Consider the following 9,636-nt stretch of genomic DNA (forward strand, 5'->3'; position numbering starts at 1 on the left):
AAATCTCGGCTCCGAACATTAATATTTCCGTGAATATCTCTGGTGATATTATCTCCGTAGATAGTCGATTCATTGCTGCTCTACGGGCCAAATTATTCCTTTTTCGTCTCTGTTTTCAAAGATAATAGAACAGAAGAGCTTTTTTCCTTCGATCGCCTTCAGCCGCCATGCTTTCTTCACCACGAGTTTAACTGATGAGCATGCGCACTTAATATTTCTCAGGTAGCTTCCGCATGGCGAACGGAGCCGAGATTTAATTACTGTACCCCGCAGGGACGACAAGTGGGGAGGCGGAGAGACTATTAAAAGATTAGGCGGTTTTTCTTTCATGTACCTCCGCCATTTTTAGGTCACCGGCTTTGTAAAGCCTGGCTTAATTCGTTGAGAATGCGCACTTAGTAAACGCCTTATCCGTTTATAAGGCCTGACGTCCAACTGACGTGACCCTAAACGCGTTTTGCAGAAAAATGTACTCCTCATCGCCTTAAAATTGCATTTTCCACCTTCTTATAAAGACTCATGTCAACGCCCTTATTTTAAACGGAATTACTAGTAATTCAGTGGATTTACCTCGCTTGCATATACTGTATATTGCGAGATACATGTAAACTTTGTGGGTAGACCATTAAGACTTTACCAAGGGAGGTCAGTCTGTCTTAAAGGTAAATGCCCCCCAAATTGTAAGGCGTTGATCAATTTTTCTATATCGAACGCTAGGTTCGCGTTGGGTAATATCTGAATATTAATTGCGTCTTTTTACTGTTCATTCCATTAATGTCAACAAAACGTTAAGGAGCGTTCGAATGAGATCGAAGTGTATTTGCAGTTAGATATCGATCGTTGCTTTATTCCCCTGTGAGGTCCTTGAGGAGTGAACGTTTGGATGTTTGCTGGACAGTGCTCAATTTTAAACCTTTAAAAATTCAAGATATCAGCGCCCAATATTTGTTGTAAAACTAAGCACAATGAATGCGCGAGTCATCGTCCTCGTGTGCTTCATCGGTTTGTCGCTTCATCGAGTCGTCTCAACTGGCGATTCGAGCGCAAAAAGCAACCGCTTTCTCTTCTCGGCAACAGGATTAGCCAGCGGGACCTCTCTGTCTGTTCTGAAGGACTCCGAGGCATCCAGTTTGACTGACTGTACCCGGCAATGTTCTGAAAACCATGAACTGTGTTCGGTTTCGGCGATCGCCAGCGGCCAGGGAGTTCGTCAGTGTATTACCTACAGTAACACCCGAGTGGTTGGAACAGTGGGAGAGGTGGCGGCAAACTGGACTGTGGCAGAAAATTTCACTGATGTGGTGAGAGAGAGAGAGAGAGAGAGAGAGAGAGAGAGAAACACAAACGTATATATCTATATACATACATGTATCTTTATATACAAAAACCTGTATGGTACAGTCATCCAAATAATTCTATGTGTCAAGTTGAAACAAAGTATACGTATAGGTATACATATAGGTACATGTATTTATGTACTTTTTAAAATGTATTGAATCGTTTGAAACAAATAACTTCTCCGTGGCAGTCTCTTTTGGGTTGGTCAGACTTTGCAAAACACCATTTTAAATTTTATGATGTAACAGCATCAAATACCTTTTTCATCAAACATAAAACGATGTTTAATATTTTCCAGGGTGATGCCTTGACAAAATGGTCCTATGCTTTAGGTAAGTCAAGACAAGTGCTCGTTAAAACCTGCGTCCAATTTTTATTTTTAGTGGGTGAGGCAAAAAATGATTACTGGACATGGCCGGCAGAAGGGCCACCAAAGATATTTCGTTTGAAATTGGCCTAATCTGATGTTGTTGACCCCCAAAAAAAATTAGTCCGTGAAAAGTATCACTGTTCAACTGCGTTTGTATTTACAATTCACCCCTGTTGTCGGGAATTTTAAGTAAGAAAATTACAATTTGGACTCTTCAGCACGAAGAAGAATCCTGATTTGTCACGATTACAACTGAAATTTGAGATTAAGTATCAGTTTGATAATAAGGTTGGTAAGGGGTCATCTATTTTATCATCGTTTTCACAAGTTTACAAAGCTCACGCTGAGGGGGGGTCAATGCCCTCCGTAACCTTTAGAAAAATAGTAAAAATAATGATCCAAATTGCTGTCAGAGGTCATCGTTTTTAGCATATCACCTTGTACTCTCTTAAAGAGTGGAGGAGAGGTCTGGGAAAAGCCTACAATTTGTACACTTGTGGAAATGCAAAAAATTGAAGACACCTAAAGTGGAGAGTTCTTTCAAGACCTTTGAACCAAAATTTCAGACAATACCCCACCCCCCACCCCTGTCTCACCCGACTAACAACATACAGCATACACAACATACACCCGACGTACAGCATTGATGGAGTGTAATCTTTTAACCTTATTATCAATATAATCCATTTCAGACTGTAGTGAGTTGTACTCCCGCGGTTTCACCACGGACGGGCAATACTTGATCCGCCCGGACCCCTCGCAGCCTGTGGTGAAGGTTTGGTGTGATATGACAGACTCCCCGGGAGGCTGGACGGTGTTCTTTAAACGTTACGATGACTCTGTGAATTTTCACTCACACAACTGGGCGGGTGAGTGCAAACGTGCTGTGTCACCTTTACAGTTTCCTTCCCTTTTTCACTCTCTAACTCTCTCTCTCTCTCTCTCTCTCTCTCTCTCACACACACACACACACACACACACATTTAAATATGCATGTATAAATCATCTGTTTCTTTGTATAGGCCTTTGTATATGGTGAGTCTGCTTTGTTTTTCATATGTGTGTCTGTGTGTGGGCGTGTGTGTGTGAGAGAGAGAGAGAGAGAGAGAGAGAGAGAGCATCAATATTCTGTGTTCCGTTGTCTAGGCTACAAAGCGGGTTTCGGCGACGCGAGCGGTGAGTACTTCATCGGCTTGGAGACGCTGCACGGCCTCACGCAGCTTGCCACTACTACACTTAAGGTGGATTTGTGGGGAAACAACAACGCGTTCAAGTATGCGGAGTACAGCTCATTTGCCGTGGGCGCAGGTAAGACGTTACTTCCATAAAATAGACAATAAACCTATATCATAAACTATGTACTACTATATGATATGTTAGTGTAATGTTCCCTGTAAAAAGATGAGTAAATAAGATTAAAGGGGAGGGGGTTGAAAGTTGAAGGTTGAAAGTTTATATTAATCACAAACTATATACTGCGATATGATATGCGAGTTTAATGTTCCATATATGAAGATTGGTAAATTAGATTGCTTGAAAAGTGTAGGGGGTGAGAGGGACACTCACATTTATTTATTTATTTATTTATTTATTTATTTATCTATTAACAGAGAACACCAATTACTTGCTGACCATCTCGGGATATCAGGCCACGTCTACCGTCCAAGACGAGCTGGTGAACGAGGCCAATGGCATGGGCTGGACCACCTCTGACAGTGATAACGACAATTGGGGTAGGCACCCGTCCTTTAACAATGGCGGAATTAGAGGGGGTGTCGAGGGGATCCTGACACCCCCCCCCCTTCGATTTCTGAAAAAAAATCAAACCAATGGTCCCCTCTTGAAATTAGAATTTTGACTGGGAGGGGCGGCTTCGCATCCACGGACCCCCCCTTCAAATAATTCTGGATCCGCCCCTGTTTAAGGATATGTCACCATTTGCCCAAAACTTCTTATTTACTGCCTTACATACATTATTTCGGGTAGTAGGTAAATCTTCAGTGTTCAGTGACTAAATTAATTAACATTTACACACATGTCATCTTATGGGTGACGTCATAATTGCAAGTTTGGTATCCGGATGATAACAAAGGGTTACAATACCCTTAATCGTTTATTTAAACAGCAAATTTTTGTTTTTCTTCGGGATCAAAATTTAAGATATTTCTTCCGATTTTATAAACCACTATATTTTTAATATTTGTTTGTCCCAATGACTGTAAAATTATTTTTGGACATTAATTTTTACCGTCAGAAAATGATTTCTAAAAAATATTTTCTGATTCAATGAATACGTGTTCATAAAGCTAGCAGTCAACCCAGGCCATTGTTTTTGTGAGTTTTTACTTATTCATTATATGTTCAATATCAAACAGTGCAAGTGTCCTGGATCTATATATATATCTATATAATCCATATCATGAATAACACGTGAATTGTTCTGGTTATTGACTATGGGTTTTCAGTTATTTGTCAGGCCGATCGACCAACACGAAGTCCAAACGTCAAGTATTTGTGTTGTTTTACCAATCAATGACTTTAATTAATTATGCCCTTTATCTGTTGTGATAAACGAAGAAATGAAGGTCATAATGTAGAAATAGCAATCCATTAGTTGATGGAATCGACAACTTCAGGTAAAGAATCAGAGCATGTTTTCAACTTCCCATGGAAACATGAGGCTATGACTTTGCGTAATGTTTGCTTGCCTTGAACAGCGCAACGTCCTGATTGATATCGTCTACCGGTGACATAACCGTCTTCATTTGTAACTAAGAACATTACATTGTTTATTATATTTTTGTATATTTGTATAATTATACATATATTGGGGGAAGGGGGGGCCGCTGCCGCTGTTCGCTGGGGGAGCGAACACTCCCCCCCCTCCCCCCTCCCCCCCCCCCCCAAAAAAAAAAAAAAAACAATTAGAAGAGAATTATGACGTTTTTAAAAGAAAAATCATTTTGAAAAAAATCGATTTTCAATAGTTTTACATATAAAATATCAACAGGACGTTAGCTGAGAGTGGTATAAATTGTCAAATCGCTTTTATCCGGGAGATTCGGTTACCCGTACGAGGTTCGTTCTGTACCCAGAAGACTACCAGATTATCCGGGAGAGTTGACATGTATGATGCCCTTCCATGTAGCTTATCATTGTATCGACCATTTTATCTTTTTTAGGGGGCAACTGTGCCACCCAGCGACAGGGAGGTTGGTGGTGGAATGGATGTGGCGGGGCGCACATGTTTGGTCCATTTAATATAGGTGAGCGAAGGAATGTGTATTGCGGCGGTTGAGATTCCCGTTGAACATGTGCGATTGCGTTATTTATATAGTGATTGTGGTAGTTGAGATTCTAAACGGAGACTGTGATGGCTGCAATGTGCATTTTTTAAAAACTTTTGTGTTACTCGTATCCATTGCATCTACCCGTCTGACCTGTTTAAGAATAATGTGGCAGACAGCGTACCAGTTCATTTGTAGAATGAGGCAGATTGAATATCCTTAAATATGCTGAACAAGTAAATCTACATGATCAGGTGCCATGCTGTGGTGATATACTGTATGAAAAAAACTACAGGATATGAGAATGGTGTTTTGATTTTTCTCCTAGCCTTTGTTTCATATTTTATTGATTAATTCAGAGGCAGTGTCAATATAAATAGTTCACTGCATTTACTAGATTTATTAAACGGATAACAACTCCTCATATGAAATTCAGAATTCTACATTAAATGCAGTGTAAACAACACTTAGAAATACGGCGGTTATCGCAATCATTCTGAAATCTGAGCTCGCCATCGGACCACGTGGACCTTCATAGATGGCTCCCCTACCTTCTGTAAAGATATCAAAAGACATTATTACAGAAACATACCTTTTTCAAATTAAAAAAAAAACACATCTACTAACTTTAATTGTAAAAACGGAATCTTTAACCATTGTGAAATTGTCTTTTACCCCGAAAAATCCGTTTAATGGCGCTTTTCCTGCCAAATTGAAGAGTTGTTATCCATTCAAATGACAGCTGTCTATTATATTTTCATATCCAACTCGTCTTTTATAATGATAATACAAAAACATTGCGTTTAATTCACTTTTAAGTATCTTTGATTTGCACGTTATTATCTTTGAAATATTTGCCTCCAGGTGTTGATGCCGTAGATGGAAACTTCTATTGGAGAGGTTTCTATGGCAACAATTACGTGGGACTGCAGGCCGGTACCATGAAAATAAGAAGAGATGTGTAATGACGTCACTTCCTGCCGGTGAAATTAGTCGGCTCAAGACAATTACTTATGACTTGACATTCAAACATTCAAGGCAGTGTTCAAATGATTGATTTTGACTACTTGTGATCTTGTGTCCCCGTCCTGAAGCCGTTGATTTTGCAATTATATTATTTAAATCATGTTTTTTATATAAACTTAAATGTCAATTTTACCCCAATTTCACCAAAATCCTCTCACTCCAAAGATGGTCTAAACATTCGAACTTTTACTATTACTTGGTCTACACCAGTTTAAGATTAAGCCATACCAGACCTACTCCACTGAAATAAAGTCCCTGTTGCTCTAAAACATTGGCTGATTTCATTAAATAACACTAGACCATTTCTGTTTTATCTTGGGTCAAAGTACCCGTAGACTAAGGCCCCATTCTCTTAGACTGCATTCCCACAGATTTAGATCGATCCATCTGGATCAACCTAACTCCCTGGGGGTTCACGCTAAATTGCTGTCAGCCGAGCGCGCACTATAGTTAATTACCCCCTTACAGCTTCTAGTAGGCGGGACAGATATTTAAGCCGGTTAAGCTGACACCAATCTAGTGAGACTCCCCACAGGGATAGGTCGATCTAAAAATCTGTGGGAATGCAGTCTTAGACGACATCGGCTACGTGGATCGACCTAACTCTACGGGGACTCTCGCTGAGTGCAATGAGCTTAACTGACTGACACTCTTTCTCCAGGCGAAGAATACAGAAAAACGGGCGATTGTACGAGTAGGTTAGAAACAAGAGTTGGGTCAATCTATATACGTAGACTAATGGTGTCTTGGATGGAATCCAAAATTATGCTCTGAAATCCACACAATTACATGTATAGCTGTATTTCACTTTATGAAAATATCATTGCTAATCACGACGATTCAAACTTCAGCGTTGTACTTGAAGAAGCTTTGTGTTGATTACCCAGTGTTGTCAGTGTTATCTGTAATTTAACGAAGAATAAAATAACTGAAGTTGCTACCATCTCCTTACCCTTCTAGTAGGGGAGACCGGGGCTAGTTGGACCCCGGGGTAAGATGGCCCCCATCAAGTCTATTTAATAAAGTTACTTTAAGATGCTAAATTATTTCATTTTGACTCACAGCCGACGCCTTCTTAGCACTATTGGATACGGTCACTTTACAAAATGATGTGACCAATTTTTTTACCCCATAGTTACTTTGTCATAAATTGATGGGGGTCATCTTACCCCGGGGTCCAACTAGCCCCGGTCTCCCCTATATCCGACCGCAGCACATGTTGATATGGTAATTGAAATCACCATTTATGAACATCATATTGATAAACGTTCTCCATGCACGGCATGGTATGTGTAACAACATTAATGCTGCATTGTTCAATAATAGATCTAATAAAAGCTTTTACGTCTGAATTAATGGACTTGTGGGGAATTCTCATTGATACTGTGTTGTTTAAAGGGGAGTGGTGCGATATACAGACCTATATTTGGCAGAACAGCATTTGAATTTTCCCCCTGATTTCTCTGTGTAAAATATTCATCTAATCCCGGGAATATGTGTCATATAAATGAACACTTTAGACCAATAACTCCCTTGTCTGTTGTTGTATTCACCATCCAACTCGCTTCTGCACTTAAGGTGGTCAAGCGTTCATCGTCAATTTTGCTGCTTTATAAATAAGCGTGAGACGCTGTGATCGGTTTCCGATGTAACTCTGTATCCAATTAAGCTTTTATCATAGAAATTGGCATGATGTGAACTACGGTGTGAGCTACAAACGTTCACTAGCGTTTGATTTTATATTTTTCGTTTCCTTGATGTAAAAGCCCTAATCACGGTGTTTCATTTTACAAATGCATTATAATATTCCGCCTCTTTACTGATCAAATCAAACCTTTCAAGTAAATTGCCAGGCACCGGAATATTGTGATGAAATTGGCGTTGACAGCTGTTCAGTTGATGAAGACCTGTTTGAAATCGATATGACGGTTTTCATCCAAAAGCAAAAACGCTGCTGTTTCGTTATCAGCTTAACTTCGCAAATTCACCTTGATGCCCTTTTATGTGACAACATTATCTGATAACATGACAATGATTATTTCCGTATTATTTAAGCGGATATGAAAATAGTTCCTAATGTATCGACCCCCAAGTTTAGTTTAAAGCTATATACAAGTTTGTATCATTCAAAAAAATGCCTATTAAATATTCCATTACCAAGAAACTCCTGTATCTCGTTAAACCGTTTTACCTGAGCATTTTAAGATGAACGCATTAAATTACTTGAATAAAGGACATGGATTTGCATTAAGTCTTTGATGTATTCCTTTTTTACACCTTAAGCTGAATTTCCATCTGACAAAAGGACAGAGTCTCCATCGTTCTTCAGAAACTCTGACGCATACTCAATTTTACGAGTAGTTCGTTTTTGGTTTAGGATTGTCACCATCTAGTAAACAGACCTCTAGACATCCATTTTTCAAGGAACCTTCCCTACATTATACATCATGTACCTTATTCAGAGAGAATAATTCCCTAGACAGTCACCCAAGATATGTAAATGCACAACACCTAAACACCCTCTGATATAGGGGCCTTCTAAATTAGTATTTAAAAAAAAACATATATATATATATATATATATATATATATATATATATATTTTTTTTTTTTTTTTTTTTTTTTTGTAACAGACTACTGGCGCACCCTGTGGTCAGAGAGAGAGAGTAAGAGACTATTGCCAGAGCTTATCGTACTAAATTAGGATCAATCTATCTCCAAGAGGATTCTCACTAAATTGCTTTCAAGTTAAGCGGCTTAGATGTTTCGCACGCTCACTGAAGCTGTAATGGGGATAATTAACTATCGTTTAGCGGCTTCAATAGGCGTGTCAGACATCTAAGCCGCTTAAGCTAAAAGCAATTTGGAGATGGATCGATCCTATTGGATCGATCTACTCAGTAGGTATGGGAACCCAGTCTAACACTGAAAGGCCATGAATAATTATTTCGTCTTCATATCAGACCATGTCGGCCAAAACCATTCTTAGCTGGATTGCACTACCTGCTGTGCACTGCCTTTGTAATTCCAGGGGTAAGCAGTCCTCGCAAGGATCACGAAGAGTACAGTTGCGTAGGTCTGATTGCAATCAAGCGTTTACTTCCTTGAGCTAGGATTTAATCCGTTAAAACCACCGTTAAAACCAATTTGGACGCGCTGCTCAAATTGGATGCTCCTTAGTTTGCATCAAATCTCCCTTTCCACTAGATTAACAATGTACTTGAAAGTAAAAGTGGCACATAAATAGCACTGGTACTGAAAGACAGATAGGCGGATAAGGTGGTGGCGTTCAGCCCCCCCCCCCCCCCCCCCCCCCCATTTTTTTTCATTCTATTGGGGTAATCACTTCATTCGTTGTTAAGGGAATATTATGGCTACAGTAAACCGACAGCTATCGAATAAGGCCAATTTCATATTACCCCCCCCCCCCCAAAAAAAAAAAAAATGCATCACAATTCCCAAGCTACCTCTCTCAGCAAGGTACCCTCTCCGAAATCTTCTAAATCTGTCGGAGTATAAATATTTTTTACTTTAGTTGTGTGATATCTTGGTTTATAGCTTTGTTATATCCATCTCCAATGTTTCTACCTGTCAGGCCACGAAACAATTTAAAAG

At 39.5% G+C, this 9,636-nt stretch overlaps 1 protein-coding gene across 1 annotated transcript; it reads left to right on the forward strand.

Moving 5' to 3' along the window:
- Positions 1–801: 801 nt before the first annotated feature.
- On the forward strand, positions 802–7,524 carry LOC106172891 (microfibril-associated glycoprotein 4). The gene is made up of 7 exons (XM_087014243.1): positions 802–1,301; positions 1,637–1,670; positions 2,401–2,577; positions 2,855–3,016; positions 3,319–3,441; positions 4,891–4,974; positions 5,860–7,524. Exons 1-7 carry the CDS (start codon positions 966–968, stop codon positions 5,958–5,960), a joined length of 1,017 nt encoding a protein of 338 aa, XP_086870369.1. The 5' UTR covers positions 802–965; the 3' UTR covers positions 5,961–7,524.
- Positions 7,525–9,636: the final 2,112 nt, after the last annotated feature.

Source organism: Lingula anatina, chromosome 5, assembly GCF_051362555.1.
Source record: "Lingula anatina isolate TDL-2025a chromosome 5, LinAna3.0, whole genome shotgun sequence".
Taxonomy (NCBI): domain Eukaryota; kingdom Metazoa; phylum Brachiopoda; class Lingulata; order Lingulida; family Lingulidae; genus Lingula; species Lingula anatina.